Source organism: Brachyistius frenatus, unplaced genomic scaffold (assembly GCF_029030835.1).
Source record: "Brachyistius frenatus isolate BFR_SWC_R1_liver_20210118 unplaced genomic scaffold, ASM2903083v1 Contig_556, whole genome shotgun sequence".
Lineage (NCBI taxonomy): Eukaryota > Metazoa > Chordata > Actinopteri > Embiotocidae > Brachyistius > Brachyistius frenatus.
The window spans coordinates 47081-66891 of NW_027211155.1; the positions used below are offsets into that span (position 1 = coordinate 47081).

The window sequence follows — 19811 nt, forward strand, 5'->3', positions numbered from 1 at the left end:
TGATTGTAATACAAAAAATACAGGATTGTTCTCCTCATTTGTATTTTACAGTAAAAATACTCAAGGTGTTGCAGTGATGGTTGGTGGTCAGGTTGAACGTTGGTGTGACCTCATGTTAAAGGAAGCGTGCAGACATGTTGATGTGAGGAGTGACATGTTCCTTCCATGTCTCCTCTTTCTCTATGATTCCATAACTTTGATGTGAAAGACTCATTCAACTCTTTCTGTCTTCGTCGCTTCACTCCTGTCTCATCCATCCACCAACCTGTCACTACTCTGATGAATACTCACTCCTTCATGTCGTCTTGCTTCCTGACCACATGCTCGTCTTCTGTTACCTGCCAATGTGCCTGTGAGCCTCTATTTCCAGATTTAAAACCAGCTGCCTGGTCTTCTGCCGCTGGCTCTCATCTAAAGCTAGATGTGGTAAAATGACACGTGTCATTTTGAACACGTCTTTGTGCGGTGCTCTTTCCTTCCCCTTGAGCACAGAACAATGTGGCCGGTATGGACTCACCAGACTGCAACAAACGGTGAAGCTGATTTTTGGAAAGAAAAAAAAGCACCGACAACACTGAACACAGGTTGAAAGCAGCGTAATGGAGCTGCATCACATGACTTGACCTCCTCCCTCACTGACCTGAGGCCAGCGGCGTTTGAGATAAGTTGGAGCGCAGAGAGAAGGACGAGCAGTCGTTCATGGAGCTGTGCAGCAACAATCTCACAGCAAATTATAATGGAAGCACAATAATTACAGAGTGGCTGAACATGGAGCAGCTATTTATGGGACAGTACTGTCATCAATACGCCCTCACACGTGTGCTCATGTTCAACACGCCTCCCCAACACGCCTCTCCAACACACCTCCCTAATACGCCTCCCCAACACGCCTCTCCAACACACCTCCCTAATACGCCTCCCCAACACGCCTCCCCAACACGCCTCTCCAACACGCCACTCCAACATGCCTTCCCAACACGTCTCCCCAACACACCACTCCGACACGCCTCTCCGACAAGCCTCTCCAACACATCACTCCAACACGCCACTCCAACACGCCACTCCAACACGCCTCTCCAACACGCCACTCCAACACGCCTCTCCAACACACCTCCCCAACACGCCTCTCCAACACGCATCCCCAACACGCCACTCCAACACGCCACTCCAACACGCCTCCCTAAACGCCTCCCCAACACGCCTCTCCAACATGCGTCCCCAACACGCCACTCCAACACGCCTCTCCAACACACCTCCCTAATACGCCTCCCCAACACGCCTCCCCAACACGCCTCCCCAACACGCCACTCCAACACGCCACCCCAACACGCCTCCCCAACACGTCTCCCCAACACACCTCCCCAACACACCACTCCGACATGCCTCTCCGACACGCCTCTCCAACACGTCACTCCAACATGCCACTCCAACACGCCTCCCTAAACGCCTCCCCAACATGCCTCTCCAACACGCATCCCCAACACGCATCCCCAACACGCCACTCCAACACGCCTCCCCAACACGCCTGCCCAACACGCCTCTCCAATACACCGCCCTTAAACGCCTCTCCAACACGCCTCTCCAACACGCCACTCCCAACACACCTCTCCAACACGCCACTCCAACACGCCTCCCCAACACGCCTCTTCAACACGCCTCTCCAACACGCCTCTCCAACACGCCACTCCAACACACCTCTCCAACACGCCACTCTAACACGCCTCTCCAACACGCCTCTCCAACACGCCACTCCAACACACCTCTCCAACACGCCACTCCAACATGCCTCCCCAACACGCCTCTTCAACACGCCTCCCCAACACGCCTCTCCAACACGCCACTCCAACACGCCTCCCCAACACGCCTCCCCAACACACCACTCCAACACGCCTCTCCGACACGCCTCTCCAACACATCACTCCAACACGCCACTCCAACACGCCACTCCAACACGCCTCTCCAACACACCTCCCCAACACGCCTCTCCAACACGCCTCCCCAACACGCCTCTCCAACACGCCTCTCCCACACACCACTCCGACACGCCACTCCAACACGCCTCCCCAACATGCCTCCCCAACACGCCTCTCCAACACGCCTCCCCAACACGCCTCCCCAACACGCCTCTCCAACACACCTCTCCAACACACCTCTCCAACACGCCACTCCAACACACCTCTCCAACACATCTCCCTAACACGCCTCTCCAACACACCTCGGTCCCGATGCCGTCCAGTTCTTCAGGGCTGGGACTTCTTGTTGAGTGTTTGTTGAACCTCAGTTCTGGACATCTTGCTGAACTCTTTATCCTCCAGGTTCGGCCTCTCATGACATCTGTCAGCAGATTAACATCCTCCTGCGATGTCTCGATGAAGGATGATGTTTAATTTGTCCTGCTGCAGTGGTTTCTGTGATGGTGGTTGTGGGAATAGTGAGTCGAGCTGTTGTCGCCCGGTCAGCGGTCAGACGTGTCACATCCAGGGGTTGACTGTGTTTCGTCACCATCTTCCACCTCGGGTCAGTACTGGCTGGTGGTGTGTCAACTGGTTCTGTCACCCTGGTGTGTTGTATTGGATTCAGCTCAGTCTCTCCATGAATCGGTGGATCAAGTAATTATAATGTTGAAGATGCTTCTTGTAGTAAGGAACCCAGACATCAGCACCAACTCTGTAGTTCAGCTCTCCTGAAGGTCTCAGCATGTATCCAGGATCGTAGTAGTAGAACAAGATTGAGAAAGTGGACCAGGAAAGTAACCATTGATATGGTTCCACCTATCCTAGGAGACCTTGGGGTGAAAGCGGGGTACACCTGGAAAGGTGGTCACCATCACAGGGCCACGTTGTGAATGTGCTGTGGAATAATTTTTTACTTTTTTCCATGAGACATCTGAAATATCTGACTGCGAGGAAATACAGGCTTCAAATACAACTTTCACTTCAAGGAATATAAATTCTCCACTTTCTGTAAAATCTATCAATCCAAAATCAGCTGCAAGTTGTTCCTTTACAAAGATGAAAATGTTCAGTTTTGTTTTAAATGTGTGTTTATTATTTAGGTTAGACTGCATTATATATTTACAAAAACTTATTTAGATATGAAGATCTCTGAATCAAAAGTCTGTTTGACATTTTAAATTCTGTCTCCACATGAACTGTGACAACAGAACAAAAACTAAAGAAAAGAGACACAGTCAGTCAAAGAGAGGAATCAGAGAAAGTGGCAGCAAAATCACTGAAAGTGGACAAAGTAGAAAGAGGTCCTTATTTTTACATACATGCTGAATAAATGAGAGAAAAGAGGTGAAGGTAAAGGAGGGAACCAACGAGGGAGATGCAGGATGGGAGGGGTGATTGTTTCTGGAGCTTTGGAGGTTTCAAATTTCTCTTTTCTTTCGTTTCTCTGCTCACATGATCGAACCTCTTCCTTGCTTGTCCTCTCTCTTGTCTTTTCTCCAGACCAGCGGGGCTTTCTGCAGACCGTTCCCTTCGAGCCAAGTCCCAGCATGTTATAGGCAGCTGCTACCAACAGGAAGTGAAGAAAGCAACAAAGAAGAGACGAGTAGGAAGTGAAGGAGGGATGGTGAAGAAGGTAAGAAAAGGCTGCATGTGTTCTTCATTTAAACCCTGACAGAAGAGAACGAGGTGCAGCAAAGATGGAGGGAACTGTAGTTTCTTCTGTGTGTGTGTGTGTGTGTGTGTGTGTGTGTGTGTGTGTGTGTGTGTGTGTGTGTGTGTGTGTGTGTGTGCGTGTGTGTGTGTGTGTGTGAACAATGTCGCTGAGGCCAGACTTAGTCTTGATGTGAAGGACTAAATAAAGCCATGTCTGTGGGGTTGTGACCACATGAGGGAGATGTGTGTGTGTGTGCGTGTGCGTGTGCGTGTGTGTGTGTGTGTGTGTGTGTGTGTGTGTGTGTGTGTGTGTGTGTGTGTGTGTGTGTGTGTGTGTGTGTGTGTGTGTGTGTGTGTGTGTGTGGGCTGAACTTGTATTTTTTTTTTATTCACAAAGTTATGCAGAGGGAATATTTCTGGACTCCAGGGTAAAATACTGTCAGACATTCAGAACAGATTTTAGTGGAACAGCTCGGCGTCGAAGAACCACTTTTCATATTTGATTGACAACCTAAAATTACAGATTTTTCAGGAATGAAAGAAAGAAGCTGAAAGAAGCAGTGAAGAGGCTGACTGGTGGAAATGTCTGGAACAAGCAGAACTTCATTGTTCCTTCATAATCATTCCCTTGTAGATAATGAAGGATATTGATATCTTTCCGTCAAGGATCAGTTTTATATCTGCTGATAGAGTTCCAGAACATTAACCCTGAACCCAACATCGGTTTATTTATTATTAACACCATAACATCAGTTTATTTATTAGCATCTGTTTATTTATTAAAACCGCAACATCAGTTTATTTACAACAGACACTACATGTAAAATGTAAATTAAAACAGAAAGTGATGATTTGTAAAACACATAAACTTATATTTAATATAAAATAGACCAAAGGCAACATATCAAATGTTGAAGCAGAGAAATTATATTGTTTTATGAAAAAATATATGCTTAATTTGAATCTAATGCAGCAACACATCTCCATAAAGTTGTTCCAGGATCATGTTCACCACTGAGCTGCATCAACTCTTCTTTTAACAACACTCTGGAAACCTTTGGGAACTGAGGAGACCAGTTTCTGGAGTTTTGAAAGTGAAATGTGGCCCCATTCTTGCCTGATAGAGGATTTCAGCTGCTCAACAGTTCAGGGTCTCCTTTGTTCATGTCCTGATGCTCCAGATGTTTTCAATGATTGACAGGTCTGGACTGCAGGAGGCCAGTTTATCAGCGGACTCTTCTACTAGAGAACCATGCTGTTGGAATACGTGCAGAATGTGGTTGGATGTTGTTCTGCTGAAATAAACAAGACCTTCCCTGAAAGAGACGTTGTCTGGATGGCAGCATACGTTGCTCCAAAACCTGAATATATCATTCAGCATTAATGCTTCCTTCCAGATGTTCAAGCTACCCATGCCATGTGCACTAATGCATCCCTGTACCATCACAGATGCTGGCTTTAGAACTGAGCTGATAACAAGCTGGATGGTCCCTCTCCTCTTTAACCTGGAGGATGCAGCGTCCATGATTTCCAAACAGAATCTCAGATTGTGATCCATCAGACCTCAGGACAGTTGTCCACTTCACCTCAGTCCATCTTCAATGATCTCGGTCCAGAGAAGGCGGCGGTGTTTCTGGATCATGTTTCTATCTGGTTTCTTCTTTGGAGAGTTTTAACATCATTTGTGGATGCAGCGATGAACTGTGTTCACAGACGATGGTTTTCACAAGTGTTCCTGAGCCCATGCAGTGATTTCCACTCCAGAATAGTGTGTTTTTAATGCAGTGCTGCCTGAGGGCCCGAAGATCACCACCATCCAATATTGGTTTCCAGCCTTGTCCCTTGTGTTCAGAGATTTCTCCAGATTCTCTGAATCTTTTAATGACATTATGAACCGTAGACGATGAAATCCACTAATTCTTTGTAGTTTTACTTTGAGGAACATTATTCTTAGATTGTTGAACTATTTTCCAACACAGTCTTTCACAGAGTGGTGAACCTCTCCCCATCTTCACTGCTGAGAGACTCTCGAAGGTTTCAGATGGCAGTTTAAATCACTGCACAGGCTGAAAAGGCTTTCTGAACTTTGTCCATGTATTTCTACCCTACCGCTGGATTAAGATCTCTGCACACAGAGGTGGACTGTACAACAGAGTGGAGGGATTGGACTGGAAAAGGGCCTGAGAGAGGCAGACAATGACCGAGAGATGGAGAGGGGTAGACAGAAAATGAGATAGAGAACATGATGTAGTGATAAAGCGTATATCAGGCTGAGGGGGCCGAATAAGCTGAGTGTTGCAATTGTGTGTGTGTGTGTGTGTGTGTGTGTGTGTGTGTGTGTGTGTGTGTGTGTGTGTGTGTGTGTGTGTGTGTGTGTGTGTGTGTGTGTGTGTGTGTGTGTGTGTGTGTGTGTGTGTGTGTGAGAGTCAGAGAGAGGAGGGAGGGTGGGACAGGTTCAGGAACAGGCAGAGCGAGAACGGCGTTTGAGGCTGGAGGAGAGAGGACAGTGGTGTGTGTGTGTGTGTGTGTCTCCCTCCTCTCCTCCTCTCTCTTCTTCTCTTCTCCATCTGTGTGTCCCTTCAACATCCTGGGATTCTGGTACATGAACGATCCGGGGAGGATGCTGAAGTTCCGTGTGGACAGGAGAGTCAGGTAGGTGGAGGCAGAAAGAAGGAAGTGACATGCAGAGGAGGGTTAGGGTGAGGCAAGGGGTGGTGGGGGGGTGGGGTTGATGGAGGAGGAGGGGAGATGGAAGCGGAGGAGGAGGAGGAGGAGGAGGAGGGGGGTTTGGAAGAGGAGGGATGGAGGCGTGGATGGCCCAGAACTTGGAGGTCAGAGATGACTGCAATGCAGTGCCAGCAGGAAAACAGGAGTCCTGCTGTGTGTGTGTGTGTGTGTGTGTGTGTGTGTGTGTGTGTGTGTGTGTGTGTGTGTGTGTGTGTGTGTGTGTGTGTGTGTGTGTGTGTGTGTGTGTGTGTGTGTGTGTGTGTGTGTGTGTGTGTGTGTGTGTGTGTCTGTGTGTGTGTGTGTGTGTGTCTGTGTGTCTGTGTGTGTCTGCGTGTGTCTGTGTGTCTGTGTGTCTGTGTGTGTGTATCTGTGTTAAATAATATCTGATCACACTTGATTTTTAATCACAAAACATTTCATGTGGACGTGAACAGATTAAATGATCATTTAATTAAAATAATTTCAATTTGGCCTGTTTCAGTTTAGATTAATATCTTTAATGTGACAGGAGTTTATTTTATATAATATTAAAACAGGTTCATTAGAAGGAGCCTTCAACATCTGGAACAGCTGGTCTGTCTGTCCTCCAGCTGGTCCGTCTGTCCTACAACTGGTCCGTCTGTCCTACAACTGGTCTGTTTGTCCTACAGCTGGTCCGGGACTCTAACTGTCCACATCAATGACTGGGTTTCAGGATCTGTCCGTATGGCAGCAGCCCAGTCTCAGGCTCTGGTTCTGTTCTGGTCCATTTGAAGAGACACCAAACAGTTTACAGAAGTCTTCTTCATCACATTTATAGAAACTGAATATTTTCTGGGTCTGATTCAACACATGCACTGTGTTCATTATGCTGCAGACCTTCTGTGATGATTCACAGCAGCGACCACAGACTGATAAACATATAAACAAATAAACAAAAGGCACACAGACACACACACGCACGCACGCACGCACGCACGCACGCACGCACACACACACACACACACACACACACACACACACACACACACACACACACACACACTCTTCTGAGTTCCTAAAGAGTTCCTGAATTGTTCCTGAAGATCTTTTTAAATCTTTTATCAGACTCAGACTATCAGACCCCCCCCCCCTTCTCCCCCGATCCCCCTCGCTCCCACGCCCCCTCAGAGAGACACATACATATAAAGCACTGTGTAATTAAACTATTGTCAGAGGTTTAATAAGACGGGTTCCACCTGTCACTGCAGGAGGTTCTCTTCACTGAAACCTGATCAGGAACCCTGGTTGTAAATGTGAGAGAAATGAAGGCGTGAACAAAAGGTTTTTATTTATTTAAATGAAAATCACTACAAAATGTCGTTCCTGGGTGTCTTGATATTTTTGATGTTTTTGAGTATTTAGGTGTAGAAACTGTTAAAAGAGGGTCGAGTGTTTGCTTGTTTGAACAGTTTTTAAAAGTTGACCGTTTTTTTTTACTTTGGAGAAGCATGACGTTTATTATTCCTGTCCATCATGTCTGGAATCAGTCGAGGACAGAAAGAAGTCCATCCTGAAGTGATGACTGAAACTTCAGAGTTGTAATAAACTAATGATCTTTTTGATGTTGATAGTCCAGACTAACAATGTGAAGATATTTAACTGACGTCCTTGAACCTCTTCATGTTATCATGTTCCTCTTATGGGCCTGTGTTGCACTCTTATTGTATGGTTATGATAATCTGTGTCCTCTTTGTCCTTCATCTGTCTATCTCCAGTCAACATGATGGACTGGCAGTGAGCCCGACCCGGCTGGAGGAGCCGACAGCAGCACACACTTATCTGCAGTAAGTCCTTTTCACCAGCAGTCACTTATTTTCAGCCACATTTATTCAGTTCATCTGTTTGTTCCTCCACTAAAAGACAATAGTCTGTAATGTAATACAAAGAACAACCGGAGACTGAACTGGTGACATCTTTGATGTCCCTATTGGAGGAGCAGCTACTCCTCTTCCTCCCACGATCCAGTTGTGTCTCCATCAACAACATTGTGTCTGCTTTTTCCCATTTTAAGTACGGTGTCCCTCAGGGACCCCTTCGTGGACCACTTCTGTTGTCCTCATGCGCATCCTGGGTGATGTCATTATTAGTCAAGGCATTTCTCTTCATTGTCATGCAGAGGACACAGTTGTACGGCCCTGGTAAACTGAGTTCTTCCATGACTGCTTGACTGATATTAAAATGTTAATACAAACAAAAATCCAACATATGAAACCAATACTGCCATCTACTGGTTAACTTTCAGAGCAGATGAAACTGTCAGCAGTGGAGCTACAGACAAACACAGGGGTGGGCAATTATTTTTTCCATGGGGCCACATGAGAAACAGAAAATATTGTGGAGGGCCAGACCAAAAGGCTGAACTCAATTCTGCATAATAAGCACTGCAGCTTTAGTCCATGCAAGAGGTAAAATTAGAAAATGTGTTTATTTTGTAATTTCCAATCAACCTCACACGGGCCAGTCAGAATCAACCAAAGGGCCACATGTGGCCCGTAGGCCACACAATGCCCAGGTCTGGACAAACAGGAACGTTTATTATTCTGTCTGTTTGTTATCTGGTACAAACAATCTCCTCTCTTTTTGAGATGACTGTATTCTGTACATAAATAACCTGAAACTAAAACTAAAACTTAAATTTAAACTAAACTTAAACTGTCCAGGCACTGTGACTTAGAGATGAACGGGAAAGTGACCACCGCTGCTGACAAGATCATTCACTCCAAAAGTGGCAGGATGGTGTCGGATCTGTCTCCAGAGGGCCAGACTTACACCCGGGTGAGCACACACACACACACACACACACACACACACACACACACACACACACACACACACACACACACACACACACACACACACACACACACACACACACACACACACACACACACACACACACACACACACACACACACACACACACTAATTTCATTTCAGGAATTCTTAAAAAGTTTTGATTCAAAATATAAAGTTGTGCAGCAAACTTTAATTCCACAAATCAAAGAACAAAATGTGGACGTCTGATAACAACTTTATTAAACACCTTCTCATGTCATTCATTGAATGGTGTGCTGGAGATATTTAATTTTACCAGTCTGTCTAAAGCAGGGGTGTCAAACATACGGCCCGCGGGCCAAATCCGGCCCACCAGGGGGTCCAGCTTAGCCCGCCGGATGACTTTGCTAAGTGTGAAAATTACAGAAAGACATAAATTGCATTTCTATGAGAATATGGAGGTTTATGAGTACAAACGTTTTGTAATTTTTTTTTAATCGATCCAGTAATTGCTTCAAAAACAGCGTAAATGCGACGTCTGCTCCGGAGGAAGAAGCGCTCGGTGCCACAGGCAGCCGCGCTCGCTGCTCACTTTGTGACGCGTTTGATGTCAAACGCGTCACAAAGCGAGGGAATCTGCAGAGGAGAGCCGGGGCAGATAAACAGTGGGCTGATGTCTGAGTTTTTGGTCTTTATGTTTCTAGTTTATTGTAGAAAGACCTTAAAATAGGGTTTATCATCCAAAAACCTTCACCAATGATTTAAATAAAGAGAAATATTGTCGTTATGTATGCGTTATTATGCTATGATTTTACTGGTCTGGCCCACTTGAGATCAAAGTGGGCAGTATGTGGCCCCTTAACTAAAATGAGTTTGACACCCCTGGTCTAAAGCATACTTGGAGCTGCTTAATATGAAGAAGTTCTCCTTCCTTTGACTGAACACACCAAACTAATCTTTTAAAACATAAATAATGAATTGTCATATTTATTACTCATCAGCTTCACTGAATTCACTCAATGGATTTTCAATGAAAATCTTTGCATGCTGGATAATAAACCCTCTTCTTCTCCTCATCTTACTCACCTCTGCTGACCAGCAGACGTCTCGTACTCCCAGAAAGTCAGCTACCTTTGGGAAGCGCTCCAACTCCATGCGCAGGAATCCCAAAGCAGAAGTCACCAAACAGGGATGGTTGTACAAGCAGGTGAAACATGTTCCCTGTTCCTCTGTGTTGAAGACTGCTGCTGAGACATATGTAGTGTTTGCAAAGGTTCTCCCACAGTGCGGACTAGAACTCATGATCTCTTGGCTTCTGTTGCTTCGATTTGAAATCTTTTGTGAGTCCCCCAACTTCAGATAACTACTAACTGTTCATTACTTTATTTATCGATGAAAGCAACAAGAACAGGAAACTCCAACCTCCCACACTGGGACTGTTGGCCGTGCAAGTGACCAGAGATTTACTGCTAATGACTAAAAGTTCAGTACTGAGAGGTCAATAACGTGTACAGTTAAATAAGTGATATGCCACCAGGGATCTACAGTGCAAACATTTCCCTTCACCTCTTATTTGGACGCACAAGAATGACTATCGTCTGAGCTCAGTGTACAAATCATTTATTTAGCTTCTCTTCACTTTTACATGCAGATTTTTGCTGTTGATGGTTAAAATGAAATTCATTCCTCCGTTGCTAACTCGTGCTATTCCCATGACTGGACTTGATGATGAATGAAACTGTGGTGGGATTCCAGGCTTGAACCACAAACTGGACGTCATCTTCAGGTCTGAAAAGTGAAGCCAATACAGGAGTATTTTAAAGTGTAATACCACTGAGGACCACTAGGGGCAGTCTCCATAGACTCCATCTGTAGTACCACTGAGGACCACTGGGGGCCGTCTCCATAGACTCCATTTGTAGTACCACTGAGGACCACTAGGAGCTGTCTCCATCTGTAGTACCACTGAGGACCACTAGGGGCTGTCTCCATAGACTCTCATTAAAAAGTCAGTAAATGTTTCCATTATGGTGTCATTAGAAAAATGTCCTTCTGATCAGTGTTCTGGTCCTTCTGGAAATAGTTAATCATTCATTACATAATAGGACTCTAACACTGATTCGTTTGGGGGCAGGGCTGTTTGATTGACAGGCCTGTGGTGCAGTCAGGTTTCTGCCACATGTGGGCGTGACATAATATCCTCAGGTTCTGAGTCAAATCCAGCTCCTAGTGGCCCTCGGTGGTGTTGCACTTTAAGGCACCCCTGCATTGGTTTCTGTTTGCAGACCCAGAGACTATGTCCATCTTTAAACAGATATTTTCATTATTGTCAATTTTTGTAAACACGTATTAGTAGACATTCTAACTTTAACTCCGTCACCTTCAGTTTTCTAACATTGTTAATGTGAACAACAGTGTGGGAAAAAGTTCCAGCAGTGGTACTAGGTTATACTGGTTTAGGATCCAGACCAGTGAATATCTGGCTTTGAAAAATAACATGAGCTTGATTTAGTTTGAGGCTGTGCCCAGCAGGCGGAACATTTTAACAGGGACTGACAGAGGATTCCCTTATCAGACACACACAGGTGATGTTAATGATTTGCAGGCTTTCTGAACACTGGAGGATTAATATAACGGATCACAAAAATGATCACAATGATCACTATGATGATCAAAATGATGATCACGATGATTATCTCAATGACCGCAATGATCACCACAATGACCACAATGAATACAGATCACAATGACGACAATGATCCCCACAATAATCCCCACAATAATCCCCACAATGATCCCCACAATGATCACAATGATCCCCACGATGATCACCACGATGATCACCACGATGATCATCACAATGATCACCACGATCACCACGATGATCACAATGATCACCACAATGATCACAATGATCCCCACAATAATCCCCACGATGATCACCACTGATCACCATGATGATCACCACAATGATCACAATGATGACTACAATGATCCCCACAATGATTACTACAATGATCACAATGATGATCACCACAATGATCCCCAGAATGATCACAATGATCACCACAATGATCACAATGGTCACCACAATGACCACAATGATCCCCACAATGATCACCACAATGATCCCCACAATGATCCCCACAATGATCCCCACAATGATCCCCACAATGATCCCCACAATAATCCCCACAATGATCCCCACAATGATCACAATGATCCCCACAATGATCACCACGATGATCACCACAATGATCACCATGATCACCATGATGATCACCACGATCACGATGATCACCACGATGATCACCACGATGATCACAATGATCACAATGATCCCCACAATAATCCCCACAATGATCCCCACAATGATCACCACGATGATCACCACAATGATCACCACGATGATCACCACGATGATCACCACGATGATCACCACGATCACCATGATGATCACAATGATCACCACAATGATCACAATGATCCCCACAATAATCCCCACGATGATCACCACTGATCACCATGATGATCACCACAATGATCACAATGATGATCACAACAATGATCACAATGATCACCACGATGATCACTACAATGATCCCCACAATGATTACCACAATGATCACAATGATGATCACCACAATGATCCCCAGAATGATCACAATGATCCCCAGAATGGTCACAATGATCACCACGATGATCACCACAATGATCACAATGGTCACCACAATGATCACAATGGTCACCACAATGATCACAATGATCCCCACAATGATCCCCACAATGATCCCACAATGATCCCCACAATGATCACAATGATCACCACAATGATCACCACGATGATCACCACAATGATCACCACGATCACCATGATGATCACAATGATCACCACAATGATCACCACAATGATCCCCACAATAATCCCCACGATGATCACCACTGATCACCATGATGATCACCACAATGATCACAATGGTCACCACAATGATCACAATGATCACCACAATTATTCCCACAATGATCACCACAATGGTCACAATGATTACCACAATGATGACAATGATCACCACAATGATCACGTGTCATCACAATGACTACAATGATCCCAACGATGATCACAATGATCCCCACAATGATCTCCACAATGATCCCCACAATGATCACCGCAATGATCACCACAATGATCACCACAATGATCACAGTGATCACCACAATGATCACTATGGTCACCACAATGATCACAATGATCACAAAGATCCCCACAATAATCACAATGGTCACCACAATGATCACAATGGTCACCACAATGATCACAATGATCCCAACGATGATCACAATGATCCCCACAATGATCACCACAATGATCACCACGATGATCACGACGATGATCACAGTGATCACCATGATGATCACAATGGTCACCACAATGATTACAATGATCCCCACAATAATCACAATGGTCACCACAATGATCACAATGTCACCACAATGATCACAATGATCCCAACGATGATCACAATGATCACCACAATGATCCCCACAATGATCACCACAATGATCACCACAATGATCACAGTGATCACCACAATAATCCCCACAATGATCCCCACAATGATCATAATGATCACCACAATGATCACCACAATGATCACCACAATGATCCCCACAATAATCCCCACGATAATCCCCACAATGATCACAATGATCCCCACAATGGTCAACACAATGATCACAATGATCCCCACAATGATCACCACAATGATCACAATGATCCCCACAATAATCACTACGATGATCACAATGATCCCCATAATAATCCCCACAATGATCCCCACAATGATCCCCACAATGATCACAATTATCGCCACAATGATCACCACGATCACCACAATGATCCCCACAATAATCCCCACGATGATCACAATGATCACCACGATGATCACCATGATCGCCACGATGATCACCATTAAAACGACCTTTTTATTTTATATAATAAAATCCTATTAAAATGTATTCAACAGTTTTAATTACAGCCTGTCAATGTTTCCTTCTTATTTCTTGGTAATGTTGTTGAACTATTATAATAACTATCAAACAGTGCAGAGTTTTTCAGTGCTGAATATAACAAAGTAAAGAAGGAGTTTATAAAACATTTAAAATTGTGTCAGGTCTCAGCCTGATAAACTGAGATGACTCGTGTTTATTTTGGGCATTATTAATGAAATCAAACTGAATATGAAATTTAAATGGGTTTTCCAAAGCTACATATTTATTTGAGTGTCCTGTATTTACCCCAAATCAGAGATGTTTGAAAGTGTGAAGAACTAATAAGAAAAAATGACAGTAAGAAGAATAAGACATTAAACTAGAATATAAACTGTAGTGTATGAATATGGTTTTAAAGTGACCATCTCACAGACTAAAGTTTTTATTTCCAGCGTGAACATCAGTGAAACTTCTTTTCATTCAGGTTCAGACAGTTAAATGTGTTGAGATGATGATGATAATGAAGCTTTGTATACACAGACATGACTCAGCAGCTCAATTCCATGTTGTCTTTGTGATTTTATGGGATAAAATGCGTTAGTTTAAATCTAAATGTATGATATGTTGATGAGGAAGACGATGATGATGACAATGGTGTGATGTGTTTTCCTGCAGGCCAGCAGTGGTGTGAAGCAGTGGAATAAGAGATGGTTTGTCCTCACTGACAGATGTCTCTTCTACTACAAAGGTTTGTACTTCGTTGTGTCCTGCATTTAGATGATGTGGTGTCAGCATCTCCTTTAATCACTTTATGTCCTGCAGAGAAAAGTGACGTCACTTCTGTGTTCAAGCTTCATGTTAATTTAACTACAGTTCTCATCATTTGTATGCTAATTACATTTTGTTCTGACTTTGGTTTGTGACTAAATGATCTTCGTGAACTTGCTGATTAAAACATTTGATGGATGTCAATCTTTTTTTGAATTGACAGTTCTGTACGGACAGACTCTTAACCCGACCCCTCACCGATAATAGCCACGCCCTCACTGTTTGTAACCCCGCCCCATATGTATTAACTCCACCCACCGCTATTATCCCCACCCCTTACATCCTCGTAACTCCACCCCCACAGACTCTTCATCCCGCCCCTTACAGCTCGTATCGCCGGCCCTCACAGCTTGTATCTCCGGCCCTCACAGCTTGTATCTCCGCCCCTCACAGCTCTTATCTCCGCCCCTCACATCTCTTATCTCCGCCTCTCACAGCTCTTATCTCCGCCCCTCACATCTCTTATCTCCGCCTCTCACATCTCTTATCTCCGCCTCTCACAGCTCTTATCTCTTATCTCCAGCTCTTATCTCCGCCCCTCACATCTCTTATCTCTGCCCCTCACATCTCTTATCTCCGCCTCTCACAGCTCTTATCTCCGCCCCTCACAGCTCTTGTCTCTTATCTCCGCCTCTCACAGCTCTTATCTCCGCCTCTCACAGCTCTTGTCTCTTATCTCTGCCCCTCACAGCTCTTTTCTCCGCCTGTCACAGCTCTTATCTCCGCCCCTCGCAGCTCTTATCTCTTATCTCCAGCTCTTTTCTCCGCCCCTCACATCTCATATCTCCGCCCCTCACATCTCATATCTCCGCCTCTCACAGCTCTTATCTCCACCCCTCACAGCTCCTGTCTCTTATCTCCGCCCCTCACAGCTCTTATCTCTTATCTCCAGCTCTTATCTCCGCCCCTCACATCTCTTATCTCCGCCTCTCACAGCTCTTATTGCCGCCTCTCACAGCTCTTGTCTCTTATCTCCGTCCCTCACAGCTCTTATCTCTTATCTCTGCCCCTTACAGCTCTTGTCTCTTATCTCCGCCCCTCACAGCTCTTGTCTCTACCATCTAAGGGAATAAATCGTTTTAAATCCAGCTGCAGTAACTGGTCTGTTATTTTAGACAATCATCTGTGTCTTTTATTTCTTTCATCTAAACAACATCACAAGTTAAAATCTGTTATTTCCAAAATGGAACTAATTCTTAGCCTCGACTGGGTTGTTGCAACTCTGTTTTAACAAATCATTGTTAAACTGTGATGTGACTGAACAGGAAGTCATCAGGTGTGTGTCATCCGACTGCAGCCAGGTAACAGTGCAGTCTTATAGTTTTTAGGATTGAATAACTCAGATGATGAGCTCTCAATGAATACAACCATCAGATAAAAGTAGAAATTTGTGTTTTCTCAGCTTCTTTTTCGATTCATTTTAACAGTTTAAGACACAAAGTAGAGGAAATCTTTTTCACAGCGCTGCAGTACTCACATGTTGAAGTGCAGTATTGAACACCCTGCAGTGTTTGACACGAAGATACATTCAGATCTGTTGTGGATGTTGATGAATTATTTCAATCGCTGCCAGTCTTGTATATAATAATATTTTGTTTGCTATAACTTACTATGACGCTGCATCTCGTGTTTCATATATGACCGGAGCTTCTTAGTGAAAAGAGTGACATTTCTGAGTTATTTCTCACACACATTAATGGGTCACTGAGCTAACTTTTGGGTTGCGGCCTGGTTCTGCTCTTTTTTCTGCAGTGGATGTTACCATGGTAACAGTGGCTGCAGTCCTGGCCCACTACTCACCTTCGAAGTCTGAAAACAAAACAATAAAAGGCTGAAAGGCCTAAATAAAGATATTAACTTCCATACAAAATCTTTTTGATTGATTCTGAGATTTAAAATCTTTTAATAGACTTTTAATAGATCTAAGATCCATCCGATAAAAGAATATAAATTTATCAGATTATAAAGAGAATATGATTTTCTAACAAACTCCATCATAACCTCATCAGTGAAATAATAAATCATGTCGTCATCCAGTTGTGTGGACGCGTGTCTCATGAATGAACTGATGAATGTTTCTGTGATGCGGTGAATGTCTCCAGTATTTCATAGACATAGAAACGCCTCACAGTCTCCTCAGGATTAATTCTACTCTGTTTGTATTTCTTGAAACACATATTTCTTCTTCTTCTCTTTAAACATGAAAGAGCATAATTAAGGTGAGAGTTGGGATCATTTGACAAACCACAAACAGCCTTTCAGAGCCACTGCTGTTTGTGTCTCCGTCCAACGTGAAGTCCCTCAATGCTCGGGGCGTCTGTCTTTATTCCGAACACGTTTTGTTCAGCTCCTCTCCTTTCTGCCCGCCCAGCTGTGTTTTGGAAAAGAAGGCTTAGTGAGCGGAGCGATGGAGGAGGAATGTGTGACGGTGTAATTTACCACCGTGTTAGTGAAGCCAGTTTAGATGGCAGCCAACAAACTGGAGCTTTTGTTGTTTTGGTTGCGTTTGAGTGTCTGTTTGACTCGTCCGAGGAGCCGACGTGAGGCCGCCGCAGGTTAAAATACATCCTGCTGATGTTTGGAATAAAAAAGGTCGACCTGTAGACAAGTGGACATGTGGACATGTAAACAGGTGGACAGATGGACACGTAGAGAGTTGGGCATGTGGACAGATGGAAAGGTAGACAGGTGGACAGGTAGACAGGTGGACATGTGGACAGATGGACAGGTGGATATGTAAACAGGTGGACAGATGGACATGTAGACAGTTGGGCATGTGGACAGATGGAAAGGTAGACAGATGGACATGTAGACAGGTGGACATGTGGACAGATAGACAGATGGACAGGTGAACATGTGGACAAATGAACATGCGGACAGGTGGACATGTAGACAGGTGGGTAGGTGGACATGCGAACAGGTGGACATGTGGACAGGTGGGTAGGTGGACATGTAGACAGGTGGGTAGGTGTACAGGTGGACAGGTGGACAGGTACTTGCTGTGAGTTTGGATGATCAGCTGTGGTTGAATGTTGAATCAGCTGAATCAGCAGATTGATGCCTCAAACTTCGACAGATGAAACAAACAAAAAGAAGTAATTTATCTGGATGATTGACACAAAGACGTCCTGTCCCACACGTCGTGTGTGTGTGTGTGTGTGTGTGTGTGTGTGTGTGTGTGTGTGTGTGTGTGTGTGTGTGTCTCTCTCTCTCTCTCTCTCTGTGTGTGTGTGTGTGTCTCTCTCTCTCTGTGTGTGTGTGTGTGTGTGTGTGTGTGTGTGTGTGTGTGTGTGTGTGTGTGTGTGTGTGTGTGTGTGTGTGTGTGTGTGTGTGTGTGTGTGTGTGAGAAGGCTCATTGGTGCAGACAGGCAGCAGGTACAGTTGGCTGAGGGCCGAGATTCCTGCAACACTGAGTCACATGGGCTGATCATTATCTCTCCTCCCTCCACACACACACACACACACACACACACACACACACACACACACACACACACACACACACACACACATAGATAGATACAATCACACACTCTCATACACACTCAGTCACATACAACAGAGCAGGGATCTGTATTGTATGACTGCACAGGCCCTTCCCCCTCTCCAATGGCTCTCTCTCGCTCCCCTCCCTCTCCCTTTCTTGCTCTCTTTCTCTCTTTCTCTCTCACACACACCCACACATCAACACACTCTGGCAGCAGAGTGTTGGCAGCATCTCCGTTTGGGACAGAAGAGGTAGGAGGACGTGAAGCGATCTGTTTTCAAACTGCTCAAATTTTCATGCTCTTTCATTATTTAGAATGCGCCAGTACTCCCTTCACTGTGTGTGTGTGTGTGTGTGTGTGTGTGTGTGTGTGTGTGTGTGTGTGTGTGTGTGTGTGTGTGTGTGTGTGTGTGTGTGTGTGTGTGTGACCCATTACCACTGCTTGTCAGGTTCCTACAGCCCATAATGAATGTGTTCTGGAAGCAGAGAGCTCTGTGATGTTTGGACTGAATGTTACTGCTTCCTTTCTGTTGGTTTTCTCTCCTGCAGGTGGAATCAGACTCCGTTGTTGTTGTTGTTGTTTTTGTTGTATTCTTCAGATCTGCAGATTATACTTCAGATCTGCATATTATTCTTCCAATCTGTAGTTTATTCTCCTGTTTCTCTGATTCGTCCTCAAATATTTTTTGACTTTGAATTTTGCTCTTCACAGATGAAAAAGAGGACTCAGTTTTAGGGAGTTTGCCACTGCTTAGTTTCCGGGTCGGAGGAGTCAAGCCTTCGGATAACATCACCCGCAAGTTTGTCTTTAAGGTCAGTAACATGTGGAAGATCAGTAACATGTCTTTAAGATCAGTAACATGTCTTTAAGAGCAGTACAATGTCTTTAAGATCAGTAACATGTCTTTAAGATCAGTAACATGTCTTTAAGATCAGTAACATGTCTTTAAGGCAGTAACATGTCTTTAAGGTCAGTAACATGTCTTTAACGTCAATAGCATGTCTTAAATATTAACAGCATGTCTTTAAGATCAGTAACATGTCTTTAAGGCAGTAACATGTCTTTAACATGTCTTTAAGGTCAGTAACATGTCTTTAACATGTCCTTAAGATCAGTAACATGTCTTTAAGATCAGTAACATGTCTTTAACATGTCTTTAAGGTCAGTAACATGTCTTTAACATGTCTTTAAAATCAGTAACATGTCTTTAAGGTCAGTAACATGTCTTTAAAATCAGTAAAATGTCTTTAAGGCAGTAACATGTCTTTGAGATCAGTAACATGTCTCTAAGGCAGTACCGTGTTTTTAAGGTCAGTAACATGTCTTTAAAACCAGTAACATGTCTTTAAGATCAGTAACATGTCTTTAAGGCAGT

The 19811-nt window shown here is 44.3% G+C and overlaps 3 protein-coding genes across 4 annotated transcripts; all 3 read left to right on the plus strand.

Moving 5' to 3' along the window:
• The first annotated feature begins 768 nt into the window (after nucleotides 1-768).
• Nucleotides 769-1443, plus strand: LOC138614722 (polycystin-1-like protein 3). The gene has a single exon (XM_069688285.1). It carries the CDS (start codon nucleotides 769-771, stop codon nucleotides 1441-1443), a length of 675 nt encoding a protein of 224 aa, XP_069544386.1.
• Nucleotides 1444-1456: 13 nt separating this feature from the next.
• On the plus strand, nucleotides 1457-2197 carry LOC138614723 (polycystin-1-like protein 3). The gene has a single exon (XM_069688286.1). The coding sequence runs from the start codon at nucleotides 1457-1459 to the stop codon at nucleotides 2195-2197; it is 741 nt and encodes a 246-aa protein (XP_069544387.1).
• A 3763-nt stretch (nucleotides 2198-5960) lies between these two features.
• On the plus strand, nucleotides 5961-19418 carry LOC138614725 (pleckstrin homology domain-containing family A member 6-like). 2 transcript variants are annotated; one of them, XM_069688289.1, is made up of 6 exons: nucleotides 5961-6260; nucleotides 8072-8140; nucleotides 9017-9131; nucleotides 10231-10338; nucleotides 14796-14868; nucleotides 19148-19418. In XM_069688289.1, the coding sequence occupies exons 1-6, from the start codon at nucleotides 6211-6213 to the stop codon at nucleotides 19303-19305; spliced, it is 573 nt and encodes a 190-aa protein (XP_069544390.1). In that variant the 5' UTR covers nucleotides 5961-6210; the 3' UTR covers nucleotides 19306-19418. The 2 variants fall into 2 exon arrangements, with proteins under 2 accessions (XP_069544390.1, XP_069544391.1); XM_069688290.1 differs by having other exon boundaries at nucleotides 5962-6260; nucleotides 10234-10338.
• The last annotated feature ends 393 nt before the right edge of the window (nucleotides 19419-19811 follow it).

What these genes read in the sequence shown, in the direction of transcription:
- LOC138614725 (XM_069688289.1), top strand. Translation starts at nt 6,211, where the DNA reads ATGAACGATCCGGGGAGGATGCTGAAGTTCCGTGTGGACAGGAGAGTC. An exon ending in AGGGATGGTTGTACAAGCAG is followed by an intron (nt 10,339 to 14,795) that starts GTGAAACATGTT and finishes GTTTTCCTGCAG; the next exon opens with GCCAGCAGTGGTGTGAAGCA. An exon ending in ATGTCTCTTCTACTACAAAG is followed by an intron (nt 14,869 to 19,147) that starts GTTTGTACTTCG and finishes TGCTCTTCACAG; the next exon opens with ATGAAAAAGAGGACTCAGTT.
- LOC138614722 (XM_069688285.1), top strand. Translation starts at nt 769, where the DNA reads ATGGAGCAGCTATTTATGGGACAGTACTGTCATCAATACGCCCTCACA.
- LOC138614723 (XM_069688286.1), top strand. Translation starts at nt 1,457, where the DNA reads ATGCCTCTCCAACACGCATCCCCAACACGCATCCCCAACACGCCACTC.